This window comes from Emys orbicularis, chromosome 7 (assembly GCF_028017835.1).
Source record: "Emys orbicularis isolate rEmyOrb1 chromosome 7, rEmyOrb1.hap1, whole genome shotgun sequence".
Lineage (NCBI taxonomy): Eukaryota > Metazoa > Chordata > Testudines > Emydidae > Emys > Emys orbicularis.
In genome coordinates, this window is record NC_088689.1 from 115100601 (window position 1) to 115126806 (window position 26206).

A 26206-nucleotide genomic window follows, 5' to 3' on the forward strand; every position below is an offset into this window, starting at 1 on the left:
AATGGAGCCCTCCAACAATTATATACAAGAAACCCACGGATCATCATCCTTGCCTCCAGAGATCTAACAACCACCCCAGGTAGACCAAGAAATCTGTTATCTACAGCCAAGCACTCACCAAATCAGAGAATAGTTACTAGATTTTCTCTCATCAGTTCTTCATGTATCTGTTTAATAACCAAAAATTGCTCTGAGCTCTGCTAATGTCAACACATAATTATATGATGTAACCTATTCAATTATGTCCTTATATGGCTTCCACTATTTTAATATATGAGGTTCTGATTCAGGAAAGCACTAAAGTCCCATTGACATTAGTGTTTTCAAAAATAGGGCTTCAGTGCACCACACATATTAATGTATTTATCTTCATGATAGTCATGTAAGGTAGGGAGATTCCATCACCTCCCCTTTTTTTTTAAACATATGAGGAAATCTGACACTTGGGGGCCAGATTTTTAAATGTATTTAGGTTCTGTTGTGCTCGGTATTGCAATGCCTAACTGATTTAGGAGCCCCAATTTTCAAAAGGGATTTAGGCATTTAGGAGCCTGTCCTGAAGAGGACTGTCAACGGGATTTAGGCTTATAAGTAGGGCTGTCACACAGTTAAAAAATTTAATCATGCGGTTAATCACATTGTTAAACAATAAAAGAATACAATTTATTCAAATATTTTTGGATGTTTTCTACATTTTAAAATATACAGATTTCAATTATAATGCAGAATACAAAGTGTACAGTGCTCACTTTACATTTATTTTTGATTACAAATATTTGCACTGTAAAAAAACAAAATAAATATTATTTTCAAGTCACCTAATAATACAAGTCCTGTAGTGCAATCTCTTTATCATGACAGTTGAACTTACAAATGTAGACTTATGTACAAAAAATAACTGCATTCAAAAATAAACCAATGTAAAACTTTAGAACCCACAAGTCCACTCAGTCCTATTTCTTGTTCGGCCAATTGCTCAGACAGACAAGTTTGTTTACATTTGCAAGAGATAATGCTGCCTGCTTCTTGTTCACAATGTCACTTGAAAGTGAGAAGAGGCATTTGCATGGCACTGTTGCAGCTGATGTCACAAGATATTAACATGCCAGATGCGCTAAAGATTCATATGTCCCTTCATCCACCATTCCAGAGGATATGCATCCATGCTGATGACAGGTTCTGCTCGATAATACTCCAAAGCAGTGCAGACTGACGCATGTTCATTTTCATCATCTGAATCAGATACCACCAGGAGAAGGTTGATTTTCTTTTTGGTGATTCGGGTTCTGTAGTTTTCGCATCACAGTGTTGCTCTTTTAAGACTTCTGAAAGAATGCTCCACACCTCGTCCCTCTCAGATTTTGGAAGGCACTTCAGATTCTTAAACCTTGGGTCAAGTGCTGTAGCTATCTTTAGAAATCTCACATCGGTACCTTCTTTACGTTTTGTACTTAAAATGAACAACATGTGCTGAGTTATCATCCGAAACTGCTATAACAGGAAATATATGGCAGAATGTGGGTACAACAGCACCGAAGACATACAATCCTCCCCCAAGGAGTTCAGTCATGAATTTAAAACTTTTTTTTTTCTTTTTACGAGCATCTTCTAGAATGGTAGCCGAAACATGAAGAGGCGTATGAATGTTTAGCATATCTGGCACATAAATATCTTGTAATGCCAGCTACAAAATGTCCCATGCAAATGCCTGTTCTTATTTACAATGTCACCAGAAAGTGAGAAGTGGGCAGCATTATCGCCCATGAATGTAAACAAACTAGTTTGTTTTAGCGATTGGATGAAGAAGAAAGCAAGACTGAGTGGACTTGTAGGCTCTAAAGTTTTGCATTGTTTTGTTTTTGATTGCAGTTATGTAACAACAAAAATCTACATTTGTAAGTTGCATTTTCATGACAGAGATTGCACTACAGTACTCTTATGAGGTGAACTGAAAAATACTAATTTTTTGTTTATAATTTTTACACTGCAATTATTTGTAATAAAAATAATATAAAGTGAGAAATGTACACTGTGTTCTGTGTTATAACTGAAATAAATATATTTGAAAATGTAAAAAAGCCATCCAAAATATTTAATAAATTTCAGTTGGTATTCTATTGTTTAACAGTGTGATTAAAACAATTAATCGCGGTTAATTTTTTTAATGGCTATTAATTTTGAGTTAAACATGAGTTAACTGTGATTAATCGACAGCCCTACTTACAAGTGTCTAAATCCCTTTTGAAAATGACTTCAATATTTTTTAAATCGGTGCCTGAGAGATTAAGGGACAAATCTGTAAAGGTATTTACACACTTAAAGATGCAGATAGATATCTAGTGGAATTTACAAAGCACCTAAAGAATTCTTAGAAGTCAATGGGAGTTAGGCACCTAACCTGTCTTGCCCAAAGTCAGACAGAAGTCTGTGGCAGAGCCAGGAATTAAATCCATGTTTCCTGAGGTCTAGCCTAATACCTTAACCACAAGATCATCCATCCATCCATCCATCCAAATGGATAACCACATAACATTTCCATTTAAATTATGCAAGAAGCCACAGCATGGTGGGCGAAAGCCTGAGCAAGCCCAGAAAAGGAGATCATTAATTTTATTAGTAGCAGGCAGTACTTCAGTTTTGTACACTGTTTGTCTTTTCCTCTTTCAGAGGTAACTACTACTACTAAATTGCTGATAGAATCCAAAACACCCTGGAGGATAAAGTCTGATATATCTTCTACTAGATCAGCAGCAGCTTAAAGGAAATCCCATTTAAACTATTAATAGTTCTATCAACAAGATGTAAAATGAATCTACATAAATATAAGTTATATTATCAGCCAAGGACAAATAAAATACAGTTCCACTAGCTTTCAAAGTAAATAGGCTGATTAGCATTTCACATGAAAGTGACAAGATTTCAGCTGGGAATGCTGAATAATCTAGAAATGTTACTGCCATTGTTCTTTTACATGCTAGCAAAAAAGATCTTGGTAAAGATTTCTCCATGGCCTTAGCACGGTTAGAGAACACAGAATATGAATATTCCTTGTGCTGGGGGGGTGGGGGGGGGAGTTAAATGTGAAAGTTGAACTGCATCAAAATGACATTGATGTTGGTACAACACTAGGAAGCATAGGTTTCAGTAACACTGGTTTAAAATGAGAACACCAAAAACATCTAAATGATAGAAATAAGACTCCACATTTAACATACTATTATAAAACATCTAAAAGGACACTACTGAAAATGATAATTGAAGTAAACTCCAAAAAGGAAAATCTGCACTGAAAAATATTTTATGTACAATAAGATGCACTACAAGATAAAGAAAGATATACTATCTCATTAATATGTTATGTATTTCTTTTTACTGCATTTGTCCCATGAGATAAAATAGATGCACTACAAATGAATATAGGTCTATGCCATCAGAAAGCAAAATCATTTATTATGGTCAAAAAAGCAGGTGCATAAATTATGCTTCTTACTAGACAAGTGTAGCATTTGCAGCAGCCGAGTAACTCCTGCATCACTCAGCTGTTTTTCAGTACATAAATATTGTTCTTTCATCTTGTCGTGATTTATCAGAATGGAGACTCAATGGATGACAAACCCCAGGGCCATATTATCTATCCCACTAATAAGTGTGTATAATGCAGGTAACAAGAGATGAAGGGGCAAAGTTGAGCCAAATGTGTCCCTTCTTCCTCCCAAGATGGGGGACACCCCTTTATGTGAACACTTCACAATCCAGATTCAACGTTAGCTCAGGTGATCTGCCCAGTCAGGTGAGAGACCTGAGCTGGTACAGCCTCTCTGGGCATTACTGGGGGCAAGAGGTTAGAAATACCACTGCAAAATCCATTGAATGTTGATGCTGATGAGAACAGCATTAATGTGATTCCCATACTTCTTACCTGCATCAGCCAACACTGCTAGGCCATCAGTACCATCCCCGCTCACAAATCAAACTATCTGCCAGGGAGGAGGCAGGGCTGGGGAACAGTGTGTTGGGGCCAGAAATTCACCAAGATGCACTGAGATGTGTGGGTGTAGGACTGGGACTTCTCATGAATTCATAAGACCTGCTTGTGTAGGAGATCAGGATACCGACTCTGTTCGAGGCTAATCCTCTTGGAGGCAGTAATTCTTCTTCTTCCCTATGCTTTTACACCAAAGGGGATGCTATTGACCCAAACACTTTCAGGAGTAGTTCCTTTACTGTCAAGAAGGTGAATAGAAGTAGATTATACCAAAGATGCAAGCCTAGTATTGCAGAAGAGAAAACAAGCTGGCATGCTTGCATACACCTAGAATTTAATAAATAAAAATCAAAGGCTGCCCAGACATTTAATAAAATATGCAACATGGGGAATTTCTAGGTTCTTTGAAGACAGCCTATGTTTAAAAATGTGTCTACTATACCCACTGTATAGTATGATCAACGGGCTCCCTCACACAACTAAAGGGGTTTATTTGGGTTTTTGTTGCTGCTGCTATTGAATTTTTTTTTCTTTTTTCTGGTTACTATTGGAAGAGGACTAAGGATGATTTTCAGTAAAGCTAGATTTATTTTTTTCAATTAAATAAAATTGTATTAGGTCAGATAGATCATGTTAGCTCAGCTTCTCCCAGAAAGACAAGTTCTGATCAGTAACATTTGCAAAGTGATTCTTTTCCATTTAGGTCTTTGTAAACTGTAACACAGAGCACGAAACACTATAGTTTCTCATGAAAAGACTGTGATGGGTCAAAATACCTTCCATAGACCTTAATGTACAGAAATTCCATTCACATATATTAACTAAGTGATTAACAGAATACTGGCCCGGTCATGCAGAAATTTCCTTCCCTGCAAACTGCTAACTACGAGAGGACAAATCTTGGTTCCATCTATGTCAGTAGAGCTAGGATTCCACTCCAGGACTTCAATGGGACCAACCTCAGCTTAATGTGATTTCAATAATGCATTAATGCATTATTTAATACAACATTGTCCAACAGGGAAAGCATAATAAAAACAGCAATACTTTCCCAAAATTTTAAAGTGGCTAGTTCCCAGAAATAAAGCTAAGTAAGGTGTTATCCTAGATTAGCTAGTCCATTGCTTCCAAAATCCTGCGTTACTCAGTAAACTAGTGAATTTTAGTTCAGCACTTCATGCCTTCCTGAGACCTCTTTCATACCACGCTAAATTACCTCAACGTTCATTCCTTTCACAAATCTGCTTTTTGGGTAAGGAACTTTTAATTTTCTGTCTCCTGTCCTCATCACCTTCCTGTTTCTTTATTCTACAAGTTTAAACCATTGCTAGGTTTTCTTAACCTGGAGCTTTATCATAGAGAGAGAGTTTATCTTTATTATAAAATACTCCAACACAATTGTGCGTGTGTACTGCAGTCCACTAACAGAAAGTGCCCTTATTAGACTACAAAAAGACAAAAACATTCTCAAACTAAACTTTACTCAGATTCTGGTAGTTCTGGTTGAACCTACAAAAGAATGTCACTTATATCTAAAAGCGTTTGCATATTATTACAGCTAAAATTGCAAAGCTAGGAGGAACATCTTCCTTCCCCTCCACTTGACACCAACTATTGATGAGTGAGTACAACTCCAGATAAACAGTGATGGCACCCTCCCCTGTTATCTAGCAATAGCTTGTGCTAATGCAATTACTGACAGAGCACAAAAATCATCTTCCATTAATAAACACAGTTGTTGGAATATGGGGGAGAGAAGGTAGGTGAAGTAGTATCTTTTACTGGACCAACTTCGGTTAGAGGAAAAGACAAGCCTTCAAACTTCAGAGAGTTCTTCCCTAGGTCTGGAGAAAGTAAGCAGAGTATTTGAGCTAATCACAAAGAGGGACAAATTGTTAAACAGAAGCGGTAGGAGACCACTTAAAATGAAGTATGGTTATAGCTGTGTTGATCCCAGGGTATGAGAGAGACAAGGTACGTGAGGTAATATCTTTTATTGAAACCACTTTTGTTGGTAGAAGGAAGATTGAGCTTCACAGAAATCTTCCTTATGTTTTGAGTTGTACTGGAAGACCTGATGAAGAGCTCTGTGAAGTTTGAAAGCGTCTTTCCGCCAACAGAAGGTGCCCAATAAAAAGATATTATCTCACCTACCTTACGTCTCTAAAATGGACAATTAAGGGTTGTCAGGCAGTAGGGTGAGTTGCAGACAGTTAGAAAGACTTAGAGGAACTTGCCATGAAGTTGTATGATTTCTTGATGGATGGTTTGGTGGTTCTTGTTTTTTTCCATGGCATGTCCCATAGCTGATAAAAAAGCCTAAAGTACTGATTTAAAATTATGTATTATAATATGCTTCTCATTAGGATTTTACAGAAAGTTTGATCAAATGATTCCAATCATTACTTGTAATCATTAGATCACAGGCATTTTCAGGAACGTAAGTCCAGTGATTGCCTTCAAGAAAACAAACACTGTGCTGTAAAAGTGCTTCAATCTTTAGGGAGCCAGCACTCCCCTTCCAACTACAGCCCATCCGCAGAAGAGAGGATTCAACTGCATTCTCACAACTCTGCAGCTGCTGCCAGGAAATGTTCTATCAGATTCACAATGATATATAATTAAAGTAATTTTAAAAACACAGTTCTGTTATTGTAATGACGATATATGTGGTACATACATGCAAACCTTAGATTATTTGCTTTATTTGAATGAGTGAGCTACTATTTAAAGTCTATTAAGCATGAGTATGAGACTGAAATGCCCCATTTATATAGAAATATTCTACTGTCATAACTATAAGGGGGAGAAATTTGAAAAGTGTTACTCAAATATAACTTGGGGAAAGAAAAGGACTCTGATTTAGTAGAAGTTTGATATTTTAGTTGGAAACAGTGTCTGTTTATTAAAGCAAGGAACTGGGATTCAGGATTTCCAGGTTCTTTTTCTCACCCTGTCAATGATTGTCATTTGAGAAGTCACTTATGATCTTAAATGTCTTTGTCTGCCCATCGACAAGTGTATATAAATCTTACCTACTGCACAGTGGTGCTGTGAGGCTAAATTAAACAAACATCTATACAGTGCTTAAAAGATTCTGAACATAGAAGGCACTAAAATAATGAATACTTGAAAATAGTTATCCTGGGCTAATCCATTATTCCATCCTGAAAGACGAACAGTACAGTCGCAATCCACCGCCTTTCCCATATAACCCCAGCCTGTGCAGTGAGCACCAGAGGATCTGTGCAGTGTGGGAGGCAGTCAGGATGCCTTTTGGGGGGAGGGTGAATTCAGGAATGTGGAAACTGGAAACAGGGAATTGAATATTTAGAAAAAACATAGAAATTAGGGCCTCTTAGGAGACATGTAAAGTACAGCTGTGATGTCTGTCACTAAAGACGTCCATGTATATATTTATTATACCCAGCAATTAACCTTGTGGTACAGATTAAGCTTTTAAAAATCAAAGTTGAAATAATCTTTGAAATTTTAAGTATTCATTAATAACCTGAAATTGTCCTTTAGATATTCCATAATTAGAGTGTTCTCCTAATTTAGTAATCCCACAGACTTCAGAGTGATTCAAATCTTCATCTCCTGTCACAATGACATAACCAAACTGGCTTGAAGCACTCATAATAAAAGTCACTTTGTGACGAATTATTAACTCAAAGGATCAGGTGAAGTCTTTATATTTTGAAGTAAATTTAAAAACCCAGGGCAGATGATACTCTCTAGTCACTGTTGCAATTCCTATGATGATGGCTGAATTGGCAACCAGTCTTGGTGCAACACAGAATTTAAGGTAATTAATTTGCCACAAATTGAAGGTTGAAGATAAATTCGTTAGCATCTATCAACCAGATTCCCTTTTGCATTAAAATTAACTCATTGTGAAGTGGTTAGAGGAGATGTCCATGAGCCAGTTATGGCTCCCAATTTTCAAACTCTCCTAACCCTGACTTTAAGTATAACAACGGGGCTGCTCCAAAGTTGGGACCATGCTCCCCACCCACTTCATCCCTGTATGTCTCCTATGCCAGATAAGGAGAGGCCACTTGGCACAGGCCCTGGCTCTGCCAGATTTACACCAGCTGAGAATTCCCAACTGCCAGGAAAATTCTCAACTGGCCAATTGCAGCCAAATCACATCCTTTTATCACATCTCAGGCAGCACAAAGTGAAAGGAGCTGGGACTGCGAATCTGGGTCTCTATACGGACGTATTTGCGAGGTACACAGTTTGCTCTGCTTCTGAAAACACATTTAGGCAAAGATATATATATATACACACATCTTTATTTATTGATTCACTTATTTATACATTGGGTATCTGATTTTTAAATGTGTATGAAGGACTAATCTGAATGAACTGTACGATTTTTATGTTATTTTAATGAATGTAGTGTAGGAGTCTTAGTCATAGACAATGACCCATTATGCTAGGTGCTATACCAGGCCTGCACAACATGCGGCCCGCGGGGGCTCACTGTGCGGCCCGCGGGGGCTCACTCTCAAGCCTGGGAGGGAGGGGGAGCAGCGGCGCGCGAATCAGCTGTTTCGCGCGCCGCGGCCGCTCGGGGTCTCCCCCTCCCTCCCAGGCTCTCAAACCTGGGAGAGGGGGGAGATCCCGAGCGGCCGCGGCGCGCGAAACAGCTGTTTCGCGCGCCGCTGCTCCCCCTCCCTCCCAGGTTTGAGAGCCTGGGAGGGAGGGGGAGACTCCGAGTGGCCGCGGCGCGCGAAACAGCTGATTCGCGCGCCGCTGCTCCCCCTCCCTCCCAGGTTTGAGAGCCTGGGAGGGAGGGGGAGAAGCGGCGCCCGCGCCGCGGCCACTCGGAGTCTCCCCCTCCCTCCCAGGCTCTCAAACCTGGGAGGGAGGGGGGGGGAGATCCCGAGCGGCCGCGGCGCGCGAAACCGGCCCCCCTGCCCCAAGCGGGACACGGGCAGGGAGCCCTCGCGCGCCGCCGCGCCTCGCCCCAAGCAGGACACGGGCAGGGAGCCCTCGCGCGCTGCCGCCCCTCCTCCCCCGCCCCAAGCGGGACACGGGCAGGGAGCCCTCGTGCGCTGCCGCGCCTCCACCCCCCGCCCCAAGCGGGACACGGAGCCCGCGTGCGGCGCCGCAGCCCGCAGGCCTCAAGCAGGACAGGGAGCCCTCGCGCGCCGCTGCCCCTCCCCACTGCCCCAAGCGGGACAGGGGCATGGAGCCCTCGCCCCCCCCCCCCCCAGCAGGGACACGGGGCTCAGCCACCGCCCCCATCCTGAGCGCTTTTTGGCCCACCCCCGGGACCCCTGCCCCATCCACCCCCTTCCCTGTCCCCTGACTGCCCTCCGCCGCCCCATCCAACTCCTCTCCTGATTCCCTATCCAACCACCCCTTCTCCCTGTCCCCAGACCACCCTTGGAACCCCTGCCCCTGACTGCCTCCCACCGCCCCATCCAACCCCTGCTCCTTCCTGACTGCCCCCCGGGACCCTTGCCCCCATTCAATCCCCCTGTTCCCTGCCATCTGACTGCCCCGACCCCTATCCCCCCCCCACCCCACCCCCTGAACTCCCCTGCCCTCTATCCAACACCCCCTCCCTGCTCCCTTACCGCGCTGCCTGGAGGTGGCTGGCGGCGCTACAGCCACGCTGCTCGGCTGGAGCCGGGCCACGCCGCCACTGTGCAGTGCCTGGAGCACCGGGTCAGGCTGAGCTTGCAGCCCCCCTGCTTCCCGCGAATCAGCTGTTCACGCAGGAAGCCTGGGAGGGCTGAGAAGCAAGCGGCGGCTTCGCGCTCAGGCCCAGGGAGGCGGAGCAGAGGTGAGCTGGGGCGGGGAGCGGTTCCCCTCCGCGCCCCTCCCCCTGGGTTACCTGCTATGGCGCGGGCGGCTCCCCCCACCCCAGCTCACCTCCGCTCCGGCTCCCTGGGCTTGAGCGCGAAGCCACCCCTTGCTTCTCTGCCCTCCCAGGCTTCCCGCGCGAACAGCTGATTCGCGGGAAGCGGGGGGGGGATGGGGAGAAGCGGGGCAGAGTGTTCAGAGGCAGAGGCGGAGCGGAGGTGAGCTGGGGCCGGGGAACGGGGCGGAGAGCTGGAGCACCCATGGGGTCGGCTCCTAAGGCGCCACTTTTGGATAATGTGCTCAGGGGGAGCAGCCGCTCCCTCTGCTCCCCCCCAGCTACGGTCCTGGTCACTTCAACTTACCAGTTGTTAAATTTAGAAGCCCTTTTAGAACCGGTTGTCCCGCGCAGGACAACTGGTTCTAAAAGGGCTTCTAAATTTAACAACTGGTTCCTGCGAACCGGCTCCCGCTCACCACTGGAGACTCCCTTTGCCGCTCTCACCCTAGGAGCCAGAGACCTCCCAGCAGGGCTGGTGAGTACGGCCAGGGAAGGGGGAAGGGTGTGGTGGAGTGAGTGTCTGGGAGATGTGCAGGGGGTGCTGGGCTGTGAGGGTGTGGAGGGCGCTGGGCAGTGGGGGAGGTTTGTGTGTTTTGGGGTGCTAGGCAGTGGGGGCCTGTTGGGGGGTGCTGGGCAGTGAGGGAGATCTGTGTGTGTCAGGGCACTGGGGGTCTGTGTGGGGCATTGTTTAGTTGTGGTGGTGGGGCTGTGGGGAAGGGCACTGGGAGGGAGGGAGGAGAAATCTGTGTGTATTGGGAAACTAGCGAGTGGGGGGTTCTATGTGGGGTGCTGATGTGTATTAAGAGTTACCAGCTCGATTGAGGACTGATAGATCTGGACAGAGTTTATATTGAATGGGCAAATGAAAAAGATCGCAGGGAAAAACAGTAAGGTTAGTTTAGCGGTCTTTGACATTTCGACCAATAAGGACATTAAAATGCATTTGTAATTACATATCTTATTCTTGGCTGATAATCATTTATTGATATTTTTTAGGAAAATTTTCAATTTAAAACACAAACTTTTGTTTTTCTTTTTTTACTTATGATGTCTATCTGAAAACCCATATAAACTGACACAAATTGCAAATTAAAACATTTTAAATGTATAAGCATTTTACTCACTTGGGCGCATTTGCCTCATGGCACACAAATTTGAACTCTGCTTCAAAAATTTGCACAGAAGAAATTTTTCTTTTACCTTAATTATACTATCTTAGGAGCCCGCTATAACATAGTACCAAGGTTCAATACAAAGTTATATAAAAGTTATACAAAAATGCATAATGCAGATATTTATCTACAACTGCATTGATTGACTGCTGTGTGCAGTAATATAGTGACCCCTGGACCTACAGGCTTCCACACACCGTCAGTGCCTTGCTAGTGTGCCATGCGCCGTGAGATATCTCTTCTCTTTGTGTGTGACTGTGAGTGTTTCCCTTGTGTGTGAATTTATTCAACAAAATCTTGAGCTTCATAATGGATACCATGAGTGAAAAGAAAAATAGAAAAATAGAATCAGAGCACAGAGTTTTCAACACTGAATGGACGAATAAATACTTGTATACTATTTCCAAAGACAAAATACTGTGCCTCGTGTGTCGCGAAACGTTAGCCGTTCCGAAAGAATACAACCTTCGGTGGCACTTTGAAACTAAGCATCCCAATCTCGCCAAATTGAGCCCAAATGAAAAAATAATTAAAGCAGCCAGTTTAGCGAAAAACCTTAGTAGAGAACAGCAAATTTTCAAGAAAGTGAGCACTGAGAACGATACAGTTACTAAAGTAAGCTTTAAAATTTCTAAGGAAATTGCTGCTGCTGGGAAATGCTTGACAGAAGGCGAGTTATTAAAAAAGTGTATGTTGATTGCTGTATCTGAGTTATGTCCAGAACAGAGGGGAATATTTGAGAATGTCAGTCTATCACGCATGACTGTACAGAGAAGAATAGCTGACATTTCTACTAATCTAAGTAATCAGTTAAAGCAGAGAGTCAGTGAATTCTGCTTTTACTCCCTAGCTATGGATGAAAGCACCGATTTAAAAGACACCGCCCAACTTCTTATTTTTATTAGAGGTATTGATAAAAACTTTGAAATTACTGAAGAACTTGCTGGCATGTGCTCCATGACGGGTCGCACAACCGGAAAAGAAATTTCCGGTGAAGTGATAAAGTGCACGAATGATAAGTCGGGATTAGATTTCACAAACTTGGTGGCCATTTGTACTGATGGTGCTCCAGCTATGTGCCAAAAAAATGTTGGAGCAGTTACTCTTCTTGAAGAATTTATCGGGAGAGAAATAACCAAACATCACTTCATTATGCATCAGCAGGTTTTGTGTAGCAAAGTCTTAAAATTTGAGCATGTAATGTCAGTGGTAGTTTCCATTGTAAACTACATCCGTTCTAGAGGACTAAAACATAGGACATTTCGAGCCTTTCTTGAAGGGGTAGACACCGAGTGCAATGACTTAATCTACCATACAGAAGTGAGATGGTTGAGTCGAGGAAGAGTGCTCCAGCGTTTTGTTGCTTTGAAAGAGGAGGTAGCAAAATTCCTAGAAAATGGGCCAATAAAATTCCCAGAGCTTGAAAATGAGTCCTGGAATCAAGATCTCTTTTTCTTTTGTGATATTAGAGCACACCTGAATGATCTCAACATTCAACTTCAGGGAAAAAATCAACTTATATTTCAAATGTGTGCAGCAGTGAAAGCTTTCAAAATGAAATTGAAACTTTTCAGAAGTCAGCTGTCAAAAGGTGAAATGTGTCACTTTCCCACTTGTGCACAGCGTATCCCTCAGCACAAACACGCCGAGTTAGGAGAAAAATACGCAAAGCACATCATTCTTTTGATTGAAGAATTTGACAGAAGACTTACTTTGTCTAAAGAAGAAGACGTCCAGTTGAAGCTGATTGAAGATCCCTTTTCTGTGGATCCAGAGGAAGTGCCACTAGATTTGCAGTTGGAGGTTATTGAACTTCAGTGTTCAGCAGTTTACCGAAATAAGCACAGAGAAAGCAGCTTGCGGGACTTCTACAAAAGTCTGGACAATGAAGTTGCACTGAAAACGTTCAGCATTTTTGGACGCACTTACATATGTGAACAAACATTTTCCATCATGAACATGAATAAAAACAAGCAACGTTCTTCTCTGACTGACAACCATTTGGAAGACATTATGAAAATATCCACTTCAAATATGACCCCCAAATGCGACAAGCTTGTTGCCGAAAAGAGATGTAATATTTCTCATTAAATTTGCAAGGTAATTATGAAAAGTACAAATGTTTTCTTTCAATGGAACAGATGTTTTTAATTTTTCCATGATTAATAAAAAAATTTAAAAGAATTAAAAAAATTGTTTGATTTAATTGAAAAATTCTTAATAAAGTATCACACACCCTCCCCCGCAAACCTTAGCTGTTTCGGCGGTGCGGTGCTGGGGAAGGAGGGTTTGTTTCCGCGGGGCTGGGCGGTGCTGGGGGGGGGGTGTTTCCGCGGGGCTGGGAGGTTTCGGCCCTCAGCTGTTTTCTTTGGAGTAATATGGCCCTCGCCGCTTTACGAGTTGTGCAGGCCTGTGCTATACAAACACAGAACAAAGTCTCTGCTCCAGAGAGTTTACAATCTAAATATCTATAAGTGTGCGCAGACCTATTGTTTGTGTAATGAATCTGTTGAGTCTCTCGCTGCTATTGGGGGTGGTGGAGACGCAAATACCTGGGTTGAGCATGTAGTTGCACTATTTCACATGAGCTAAGTATGCAGTTGGGGAATAAGGCCAAATCACAAGAAGCAAATCAACAGTTCAGTATATATACATGATGTAAACCATCCCAATTAATATTCCTTGTCTTAGTTCAGTGGCTCTCAACCTTTCCAGACTACTAGACCACTTTCAGGAGTCTGATTTGTCCTGAGTTCCCCCAAGTTACACCTCACTTAAAAACTACTTGCTTAGAAAAATCAGACAAAAATTCAAAAAAGTGTCACAGCACACTATTACTGAAAAATGCTTACTTTCTCATTTTTACCATATGATTATAAAATAAATCAATTGGAATATAAATATCAGTATATGGTATACAGAGCAGTATAAACAAGTAATTGTCTGTATGAAATTTTAATTTGTACTGACTTTGCTTGTACTTCTGTGTAGACTATTGTAAAACTAGGCAAATATCTAGATAAGTTGATGTACCCTCTGGAAGACCTCGTTGTACCCCCATGAGTACACGTACCCCTGGTTGAGAACCACTGTCTTAAATGATCATATAGATAACTCACTAGAAATGGGGAAAACCATTGCTAGCATTCCATTTAGGCAACCACCTCTATCGCCTTGAGACGTCTGTCCTATATAACACTTGGGTTGGAAAAGGATAGGTAACCCTGAAATGTTCCAGTTTTCCCAGGGACCAGAGATTTTTTACAAAAGGGCCAAGGAAAAATCTTGGCCTAAATCCTCATCCCCATTTTGGTGGTGTTTTTATTCCTGATAGCATTAGCTTTTCTAAGTGTTTCCCACCTGTAGCTTCAGCTTGCTAGCCTTTTCAGACCAGTACTTCTCTGCACAATGTCAACCCACTCATACAACAGCACTAGGGGCAACCCAATAGTGTCCCTTCCTCTGTTTCCTTCTTACAAAAATAGAATTTCTCATCTCGCTATTATCATGGCATCACATATTCTATCTGTGCTTGAGTACGTTTTTGAAGATATTACACATGATCTACTCTTTTCAGGCCATGGATATTTGATCACATTCAAATACACTTACTGTTCTAAGTGCATATGCCTTATGGTGGCCCTTCGATACCAAGATGCATTTCTCACTATCTACTGCTCTTTCAGTACTTCTTTATTACAGTGACCTGTTTATTCATCAGGTAAGTCTTCACTGCTGTTCACCTGAGTGCCTTCTAAGTAGTTCAAACTAACCGATACAAGAAAAAAAAAAAAAACTCCCAACTCAATAAAAATACTTCCCTTTATTACCTCTTCAGATGGCTCATAATGCTGATATCACAGTGGTTAGCCAAACATGGCTGGTTAAACATGTATGTTTTACACTATATGCTGGGCGTGAATTCCGTACACATAGGCCCACAGCTAAGTTATGAAGTTTGGCCCATTCTGCGTACCTACCGAGGAGTAAGGGACTGTTTTGCATCCATACCATGGGTAGCAACACAGACAAGAGATTGACCTCCACAGAACCGCTATGTCCATCCTGTGCCTGTGAGTGGGGAGTAGTTGGGAGCTTTGGCTTGGCCCCCTGGTGACCCGGCCAGTGCAGCTGCACCAGTGAGCTGGGGAGCAGGTATAGGATTAATGCCCCTCAGATCACAGGGGCAACACAGCTACCCAGTGCCCATAACAGGGTTTGTGATATACCTACAATAAATCCCTGAAGTAATAGAAAAATCCTTGATCTGGACATGGCAGTGAATGAAAAAAAGACATAGGGATGGATTTTAAGCAACAGGCTGCAGCTTTTACCCTTAAAACTGGGGAGGGCTACCGCCAGCCCCATCACACATTTTCCCACATACCAGGCATTTTAATTGGTTCCAGTACAGGGGCATAGTACTCACACCATTTAACTTGGGATAGACTCTCCTAAGCTTACCCCTCCCTCAACTAGTCAATGAGTAGAGACAGATTCTAGAAGGGGAAGCGTCACCCCAGCATCCCTCCACGTGTGCTCTCCTTCCCCTTTCTACCATTGCTGGTACCATCAAGATTTCCACCCGTTGAGGCGCGTTGGAGGCATCCATTTCATTGCATGTTATTACTGTGATCAATATCTGTTGCCAGTAAACAATACCTGAAAATTTGGTTCTCATCGCTGTGAAATATTTAGGAAATGGGACCACCTAGGATTTTCTGTTCGTTCTAAACTTTTTAAAGAAGACAGAGAAATGGTTGAAAAGTGTTAAATACACCGAATGCCACCTAAGCTGTATCAGGTATCAGTGCAACAACGTATCAATTCAATGCAATCTTAAGAAAAAGATGCTGCACAGCATTTGAGTTGGCATTGAAGATTATGAGTTCTGAGACAAGACAAGCTGCCTATATTAAAGAAAGTTTATGCACTATAACTGCCAGATTCTTAGTGTTGTAGGAGTAACCTACATTACCATGTGTTTCACATTGGTTTTAATAGGGTACCTATGCAGTTATCACACTTTATTTTTAGGTTTTTTTGTTTGTTTGTTTTTACATATACGTGTTTTATTTCATGTTGATTACATGAACACTTTCCACTAAGTTATTTCTGTAGTGCATCTAAAGCACAAAATTATTACAGAACTATAGCTTGTCCTTCATGTGGAAAACACATGCTCAGTATTATGTTGCAAGAGTGTTTGTGATTCATTTCAATTTTAAATTATAATGAATACTGCATATTGTCACTTCCTGTGGTATTAAATCCAAAATAGTTTTAATACCACATAAATATGCATTCAAATGAACAGAGGAATTTATGCAAATTCCATCTTCTTCAGCAATAACAACCTAATGAAACAATTCCAGATTCCCTCTTTCTAAGGCCCCAAAGTGCAGCATCATCACCTCTGCAATTTTTATATGGATTATGCTGACAAATGAAATGCAGTGACTTACTCAATGACAGTTTGGGGAGTGAGCAAACAGGCTAACACCTTTCGACTCGTGGATAATACAGGCAATCTGCAAATGCATGACGTATGCTTCTGAACCAGTTTTATAATAATGGAGAATACAAACCTCAAATGGTTGTTTGAGAGCACTGTAAACCCCACTATCTCTGCATTTCAGAATGCTTTCTCCTTAAAGATATGGAGAGAGAATTATGCTTTCAAGTCCTGCAGTGTTTACTCCAATTCAAGTCAATGGAAGTTTTACTTGCTTACAGATGGTAGGCTCAGACACTGCTCTCATAAAAATAATGAAATGTTCATAATGAAACATTCATTTCTATTTAACATGTTAACCCTTGCCAGGACATATTACCATATGTCTATAGAAGTGAATTTTATATAAGGGCACTGAAAGTGAATAGCATCTTCTGAGTACCCTACCCCTAACTGGCACATGAGGGATCCTCAAATATTTCAGCCTAGAAAAACCAAAAACAATGACTTCCAAGAAGTTAACTTGTGGTGGATTAATTCCTATGCCCACAGATGCCTCCCAGGTTCCCAGCCTATCTGGGAAAATCTAAGCCAGTGCGACATTTTATTTCCCTGTTTGCTTTGAACATCAGTATTACCCAATAGACATGTTGAAGTATTTCTTAGGAAGGTTGGACTTGGGAGATTGTGATTTCATCAGCCACTGAAGTCATAGGCAATCCTAGCATCAAAATATCATGACATGCCCTGGGCCCCAAATACTCCTATGCCCTGAAGCATTTTTTATTGAATAAACGTGTTTGACCTCTCTCCCCAGGCCTGCAAGCTTCCTCCCTTCAAATAGAAGAGAATGGATTTCCTCAGTGAATTTGCCAAAATAAATGATGAAGAAGAAAATTGATACAATATCTCATAACTGCTTGAAAGGTGGACAGGTATAGTATGACATGAGTCAATGTCTAATAATTTTCTGCCTTCAAAGAACTTCTAGCTGTGTAGAGATAAAAGCTCAGTATTTCAAAATCTGTCTTGTACCATATCATAATATAATATTTTCCACTAGAATACCAGAAGCAATTCAGTATTTTATATTTTCTCCAAGAGTGCATGAAAACCATTCAAGTTTCAAACCCTTGAGTGCTTTGTTTCTGGAACCCCATGATCAGTTTAAGAATGAGTGTATAAGGGAGCCATTACTGAGGAATTATGAAGTCGTCAAACAATTTTAGTCAAATTTCTGTTCAGAGAAGAATAGTACAACGTGTAATACATAAATATCTATCCAATCCATACAATTTTTTTTTTGCCTACCTGCCTCTCTGGAAATCTGCATGAAGGACTCCACTCCTTTTTCTCCATAATTTCCTTCAGATGCCAACGTGGACACGTAATTCCACCCCAAAGCTTTTACAATGTCAACCATTGCCTGTGCTTGGAAGGAATCTGGAGGGACCACTCGTGAGAAGAAATCGTAGCGCCTGTCATCACTTAACTCTGGTGCTGTTGAGGCATAACTGATCTGGGGAATCTGTAGCGGAAAAAAAACAGTTGTTGGTAAATAATATGTTCATAAATTCACCGAACTTCTAGCATTAGCTTCAGCTGAGCCTCTGTTAGTCCACCATATTTCTCCTTCAGTACTTCAGTGCAAGTCAAATAATCCATCTCTTAAATTACTTCAGGAGTGAACAAATTACAAGAAAAGTAATCAGTGAATTAAAATATTTTCAGTTCTTTCTGAAAATTCTCTTGCCTTTTTAAGGGACTGATATTCACAAATGTCAATTGTGCTATTGAATGACTAGGTTGCACACAGAATTACTGTTGTTGCCGGTGCACAATGAGTGTAGCATATACAAATGGCCAGTTGTTCATCTAACTGGTCATTTACACCTACAGATACTAATTTGTAAATGAAGCCGTATTAGTATGCACAAATTGTTCATGCAATTGCACAATTTTGCACCCAACATTTTCAAAATCAGGCCCTAGATATTCCAGTCTCTTGTTGATAGTTTTGTTCTCTCCTATGGCGGATGTTTAAAGGGCGACACTTTTTTTTTTTTTTTTTTAAATAAGCCATGATCTCCAACTTCCAAGTTAAAACAAATGGCTCATTCGTAAGAAAACCAGAGTAGAACCATTTAAAAATAATGATTCTTCCAAACTCCCCTCTGAGTTCTTGTATCTTTTTGAGATTAAGCTATTTCAAAGCAAACTATTTATATCTTCCCTTGAGGATACCATGGCCAAACATAGCAGTGAACAGAAACCATCTGTGTACATATCCATTTTACTAGTAATCAGATTGTATTAGTATCTAGTCATTTGGGATCCTGAAGTTCAGCTCAGAGAGAGGAGGACTCACCACATGCCCAAGAATGATAATAAATTTAAGATGGTTTCAGCCTGTGGAAACATCAATATTCCATGCTACAGTACAGGTATATTCTGTATGCTCTGAGAGTCATCTTCTATCTTTACAAAAGCATTCCTACCAATATATATTGCTCTTCTCTCCCTCTCCAAGGAGGGAACAATACTATACACCCCAGGGCTCAATCCCGGAAAAGCCTCCGTTCCTTCAACTCCCACTGAGATCAGTGGAAGCTGAGAATTACTCAACTTCTCCAAGAATCTTACAGGATAAGGGCCCAAATAGGCTTTTAGATAATTATGGAAAGACAGCAGCACAACAATAAAGTAGCCCAGCAGATATATACATTTACTGAAACTACATAAAGTAGTAACAATCTCAACCACTGCTGAAACATATAATGCTTCAAATACCTCTCTAATTTAGCCCATTATGAGGTACATCACTTAATGAACAGTCATTTAGTTCCATTCCACAAAAGTTTGGGCCTGATCCTACCTATGCTCCTCGCGCAGAACTCCCACTGAAGTCAGTAAGAACTCTGTGTGCAGAGTGCTTGCCGAATCTCACTCTTCGTTGCTATAAATTATTAACCTAAAAAAATGCTTAAACTTTCCACTGGGGTAATAGAAATTGCGGTTAGAGAAAGGAATTGTTCATTGTAGTATTCTGCCTTTCATTTCTGTTATGTTGAGTTTTTGGTCACACACTTTAAAAGACTAGTTTCAAAAATCTGAGACTTGGTATGTTGAGAGCTAGGATGCTGCAGATAGTGGTCACCCATAAAGACTTGCCAGGGTTTCCTTAGATCGATAGATCTATTGCATTAGTTTCAGCAGTATTCCTTATACTGACTATAGAAGATACCTACAGGCAGATTCTCTGCTGACATAAATTGTCATAGCTTCATTTATGACAATTTACACCCTAATGATTACTCCAGGTACCTGCATTGATAGTATTGTTATACTTACAACTATTGGCAATTTTTTAAAGGTGACCAGAGTGCTCTTTTTGGTTTATTAAGAGGGATTTTCTTTTCCCAATCTGTAAAATGCTGCAAACAGAGTTTATTTGGTTGGGTATCAGCTAATAGGATGGTATCAGGAGAACATAGTTAACCATGGACAATGGTATGGCACTGTATACACACTACTAATTAGATTACAGTCTGGTCCAATATGCAATATTGTGTACTGAACAACTGTGCAATGGGCTGAGTGCCGTTAGTGTAAAATACATAGAGGTTAAAAAGTGTATCTTTCATATTCATATATGTGTGAACAAAAGAAATCCTAACGTATGTATCAAATTGACCATAAATGTTTATTAACTAAAATCAAAGGATACATTTTTCACTCCTATATGGAGCAAAACTTCACTGAATTTTGCCCAATGCTTTCATTATTAAAAAATATGTTTTGCTTTCAAAATCTTTTTTTCTCACTTATGAAATGTTAATCCGACCTGTCTGTTTCAATCTGCATGGAGCAGTTACAACATTAAAACCAACCCTGTTGTTCATACAGTTTCCTTCACAACGTCTAAGAATGTTGTACAAAGACATGAACTTTAAAAAAAAATTCTTAACGTAGCAGGAGAAAAACAAAACAAAAGCCAGGTCTAATATGCACTGCAAACATTGCAATTTAACTTTGTACAATATGTCAGAGCTTCCATTCCATTACTGGTACCCCGGAAGGATATCTGCTATTCCCATGCTCCCTTCCCTGCACACAGTCAGCATCGCAGATATACAAAGTGAAGATCTGTTCAAATCAGGTGAAACCTATAGGATATATTACTTCTTTTGCTGTTGAATTTTTAAAAATTCAGGCCTATCTTATTAAGATATCAAATAATTAATAAGGCAACAGCTGTAGGACAGACAGAACTGGACTCTTCAGAACTACAAATTATCGCTGGAATAACATGAGCTGCTTAACTGTTGGAATAAATGTTGATAGGTTTATGGACAATATTCTGGCTTCAGTTAAGTGGACACATCCCCCATTAACTGAAACAGGAACCCTCTGTCATAGTGGTATTGTGCTGTTTTGAGTGAAGGTGATATTAAGATGGAAAAATAGAGAGTCTTATGTAAGAAATAATGAAAATAGAACATTTAAGTTTCTATATTCCTCCTTGAGATGTCTCCATTGAATTTTAACAAATTTTTGGGGCTCACGAGATTAAGCACCATTTCATTTTGTTTTGAAGTTTTAATGACAATTCATAATACATTTTTTCCTCATTGGAGATGGCCCCAGAAGGTAGCGTTTAGAGTCAAATTAGAATGAGTCTAAACTTCTAGTCTGAGACCAATTCAGATGTAGGTTTCACATCTGGATTCAATTAACCTGTCCACATCAGATTGCAGATAAAAATGGCAGTGCTTTAATGAAATCAGCCACTCTCTACCATCTTGAACTAAAATATTGTGAGATTTCAACTATGCCTAAACCAGAACTAGAAAAGGTGCATATTCTGGGTTTGGAACCAGTATATATATATAGAGAGAGAGAGAGAGAGAGAGGGTAGAATTCTGGTCCCACAGAAGTCAATGGGAATGTTCTCATTGACATCAATAGGGCCTTAATTTTACCCATGAATCCTGAAAATCAGATCTACATGCCCATGGAAAATCAAGGGGATTCAGATCTAACATTCCAATAATGGCTATTTTACTTCCTATAAAAGGAGATACACAGTGTTCAAAGTTTGGGAAATGTGAATGTACTGTTCAGAAAAGATGCTAACTTGCCAGTCCTACCATCCAAAGTCTCCTATTTATCCCCATATACAATACAGAATAACTCAGACAGTGGCAGTGTAAGTAACACTGCAGCATTACTGTTAATGAATCTTGATCATTAGGGACAACATTTAGGAATGAGAAAGTTTATTGTGCATGATACAATCAGTCCTTAGCCTATTTTCTGAAACCACCTACAATCGTATCACTAAGTGTCAGTTCTGATCATGTTGTGTGATGCAGACACTTGGAGACCAACACCATTCACCTATGCCACCAAGAGCCATTAGATGGTAACAATTAATGTGCACTGGATTCTACCTGAAAATCAAAGGGAAGCTTTTGTATATCTTGACCAATCTAGATTCCTAAAAAATTAATACTACCCTCTCCGCCCATACTTCACTTTTAAAAAATCATCTTTTAGAATTAGAGTTTTCTCCCCCTCCTAGTCCATATTTGTTGTATGTTTAAGAACACAAGAACGGCCATACTGGGTCAGACCAAAGGTCCATCTAGCCCAGTATCCTGTCTTCCGACAGTGGCCAATGCCAGGGAAAGAACAGACCAGGTAATCATCAAGTGATCTATCCCCTATCGCCCATTCCCAGCTTCTGGCAAACAGAGGTTAGGGACATCATCCCTGCCCATCCTGGCTAATAGACATTGATGGACCTGTTTGATCCTGCAGTGATCCTAGGTTTGAAACATCACACCCTGCTGCGCTGGGAATGATTGGGATATCAACAAATCCAGTATTAAAATTGACTTCTCTAAAGGATTTAAGAAGCAAGAGAAGGAAGGTTGAAGGGAAGACAGAATTTAAGCAAAAATGTATCAGATGACTCTCAAAAAAGGCTCTTAAATCTATTTTATAAGCCATGTATAATCTATATGTAACACCATCCTAGCATTAGTGCCCAATCTTAAATCTATATGGTATATGTCAGCTTAGCTAACTTCAAGGATTCTCATCCAGAACTCTTCTAAGCAGGGATAAAATGGTGCATATTTATCAAGTAAATAAAGAACTACTCTCCATTTCTTTCCTCATCCTAACAATATAACAAGAACAACTAGAGTCTCTTTTCATTCTAACCCTGCATTTTAATGAAAAAAAAAAAGTCAATTCTAATGAAAAATTTCAATTCTCTGGCAAGAAACAGTGAACCAAAAATTATAGTTTTAAACAGCTATTTGGAATCAAAGTGATAGTAGTCACCTCATTATGATAGTAACTTGTCTTTTTTTTATTGCTTTAAAAAAAAATTGTGCCAAAATGTCAATTCAAAATGACAATTTGGTTCATTTTGATCAAAATTATCAAAACTTTTCATTCTGGACTTGAAATTTTTCAGAATGTTTTGGTCCATTATACACCCCCCCCCTTTTGGGGGGGGGGCTGTTTTGACTTTCCGTTGTGATTCGGAACAGAAACTAATTTTCAAATGTCAGTATTTCCCACGGGATGAAAATTCTGTTCTCTGAACAGCCCTTGCATCTTGGTAGCAGACTTGTGCTCTGCAAGCACAAGGACATCAATTCTTGCTGGTCTTTGCAGAGTCTGGAAAAGCAGGGGGGGAGGAAGGATTATTATACCTTCCTCCATATCCCTCAGTTTGCACCCATGCAACAGACAGGCACAATCTAACCCAGTGTTTCCCAAAGATAGCAGACACAAAGGTCTACTGTGATGTATACAATAAGGCACACAGGCCTTTATCAGCATCATATGGCAAAGTGGCAAGGCCGTACAATTGACTTCATTTTTCTGAACTTTTCAAAAGTTTGAGAAATGCTGATCAAGCCCACAATGAAGTGTCAGATTGTTATAAAGTCACTCTGTATTTGAGGTGTTATATACAGTAACTCCTCACTTAACGTTGTAGTTATGTTCCTGAAAAAATGCGACTAAGCGAAACGATGCTAAGCGAATCCAATTTCCCCATAAGATTTAATGTAAATGGGGGGGGGGGGGGGGGGGTAGTTTCCAGGGAAATTTTTTTCCACCAGACAAAAGACATATACATACATACATACACACACACACACACACAAATTTATTTTTTTATATATATATATATATATATATATATATACATACACACACACACACACACACACACACACACACACAGAGTATAAGTTTTAAACAAACAATTTAATACTGGTACACAGCGATGATGATTGTGAAGCTGGGTTGAGGTAGTGAAGTCAGAGGGTGGGATATTTTGCAGGGAATGCCTTACTGCTAAATGATGAAGTAGTATTTGGCTGAGACCTCAAGGGTTAACTGGTTGTTAATGTACCAGGCAGCAGGCATGGAGGGAGGGGAGAGAGCATAGCAGACAGAGACACACACCCTGTGTCTGAGAGCGAGAGATGCACATTTCCCCTTTAAAGTAGCTGACCCTAGTCTTAAATACACTGCCATGTTAATAAGATCAGCTTGCTGAGACCGCAGCTGCTGCCTGAAAGCTCCCTCCGTCCTGAGTCCTGAACTCTGTCGTGTGTATTCCCCTGCTCTATGGAGAAGGGGTAAGCGGGGTGCAGGAGCAGGGGGGAGGGGGACACCCTGATATTACCTCCCCACTTCCCTTCGCCCCCCGTACAGCAAGCAAGAGTCTCGGGGAGCAGCTCCAAGGCAGAGGGCAGGAGCAGCACATGGCAGTGGGGGTGGGACAGCTCAATGCCGGCAACTGCTAGCCTGCTGGGCAGCTGCAGCACAGGGAACTTAGGGGAGCGGGGAGCTGATAGGGGGAGCTGATAGGGGGCTGCCGGTCCACCCTGGTTACAAGCCCCCACCAGCTAGCTGCAACGGGCTGCTCTTCCTGCAAGCAGTGGACAAAGCAGGCGGCTGCCAAACGACCTTAGAAGGGAGCATTGCACAACTTTAAACGGGCATGTTCCCTAATTGATCAGCAACGTAACAATGAAACAACGTTAACCGGGATGACTTTAAGTGAGGAGTTACTGTAGAAGTGGTTTAGCTGTTCCTCATAGATGATATTCTGCTTAAAATAACAAAGGAAAATTGAAATTGATTATATTGCATTAGTCAATGATTAAGTAAGAGTTGTAATTTATTTTTTATATTGGACATTAGCATGAGTGTTTCATTTTTTCCTTTAATGAAGAGTATTCTCTACTAAATCCCTTTACAACTTTTAACTGTTCTGTTTGAGAAGCAGGGTTTATTGAACACACTAAGCACCATAGGATATTCTATAACAGGCACAATGAAAGCCTGTATAGAAAACATGCTAGAAATAAAACCACACAGTGGAAATCAGATATTTTCCATGATCTACTAAGTTACTATTTCAAACATCAAAATCTCTTCTAAAAACAGAACTGCAACTAAAAGACAAACGGAATACAAATTTGATACAAAGTTGACTCTGCATGGCTAGGCCATAGGGGGAAATTTCTGTAGAATACATCTCCTCTCCACCCCACTTCTATGAAGGAGACAGCCATTTTGCCTGAAAGAGCACTACAGCACAAAGCACAGGGGACAGAAGTGCTTTTCAACTACATTAAACTGGTGCATAGTTGCTCACTGTCCTCCTTAAAGTGGCTCCAACCAGGCTCGTTTAGCAGTGCACCTCCTACCCTATTATCTAGCACAGCTCTGCCATCAAGGGGCATAATTTGATCCTTGATGACCAACATACACAATCATTTTGTTATATGTACACCTAACATCCAGGGGTCTGAAATGTACTCATGTACATCCCAGAGTAAGCAAGGAGAGACATCTATTCTAAACATCAAGCAATTTTTGACACTGTATGATCCCCTACAAATGTATTCACAGTGGGATTCCTAAGATTTTTCATCATGCAATCCACATCTTAATAGCATGAGTCTCTTGTGCTATTTGCCATAATGTAGCATCCACAGCCATTGCATACATGGTAAACCAAGTATTTATGTTAGGGTTGTCAAGCGATTAAAAAAAATTAATCATGATTAATTGCACTGTTAAACAATAATAGAATACCATTTATTTAAATATTTTTGGATGTTTTCCACATTTTCAAATATATTGATTTCAATTTCAACACAGAATACAAAGCGTACAGTACTCACTTTATATTTATTTTTATTACAAATATTTGCACTGTAAAAATAAAAGCAATAGTCAGGGGTGAAAGTAACTTAAAGGACTTACCAGTAAGCAGGGTGGCCAGGTTCCTGGGCAAGGTGAGGGGGCGGCTCTGGGCCCCCGGAAGGGGTGGGGCCTCGGGCAGAAGGGGCGGGGCTGGGGCCAGACTCCCCCAGCCAGTTCTTCAGCACTGTTCGGCCCGCACCACCCAGGGCTCCGGCAGCAATTTAAATCGCCAGGCCCTGGGGCAGCTTTAACGTTGTCTGTGTAGCAGCCCATACAGGTGGCCAATTTCTTATCAATACGCCGTACTGGCCTGTACCTGATTACTTTCACCTCTGGAAATAGTATTTTTCAATTCACTTAATGCAAGTATTGTAGTGAAATATCTTTATCATGAAAGTTTAACTTACAAATGTAGAATTATGCACAAAAAAACTGCATTCAAAAATAAAATATCAAACTTTAAA

At 40.9% G+C, this 26206-nt stretch overlaps 1 protein-coding gene across 1 annotated transcript in view; it reads right to left on the reverse strand.

The window, feature by feature from the left end:
- GRM7 (glutamate metabotropic receptor 7) overlaps positions 1–26206 on the reverse strand; it is a 513989-nt gene that overhangs the window by 322327 nt on the left and 165456 nt on the right. Inside the window, exon 2 of the mRNA XM_065407326.1 lies at positions 17805–18021. Coding sequence (XP_065263398.1) covers positions 17805–18021 — 217 coding nt within the window. The remainder of the gene's footprint in view (positions 1–17804; positions 18022–26206) is intronic.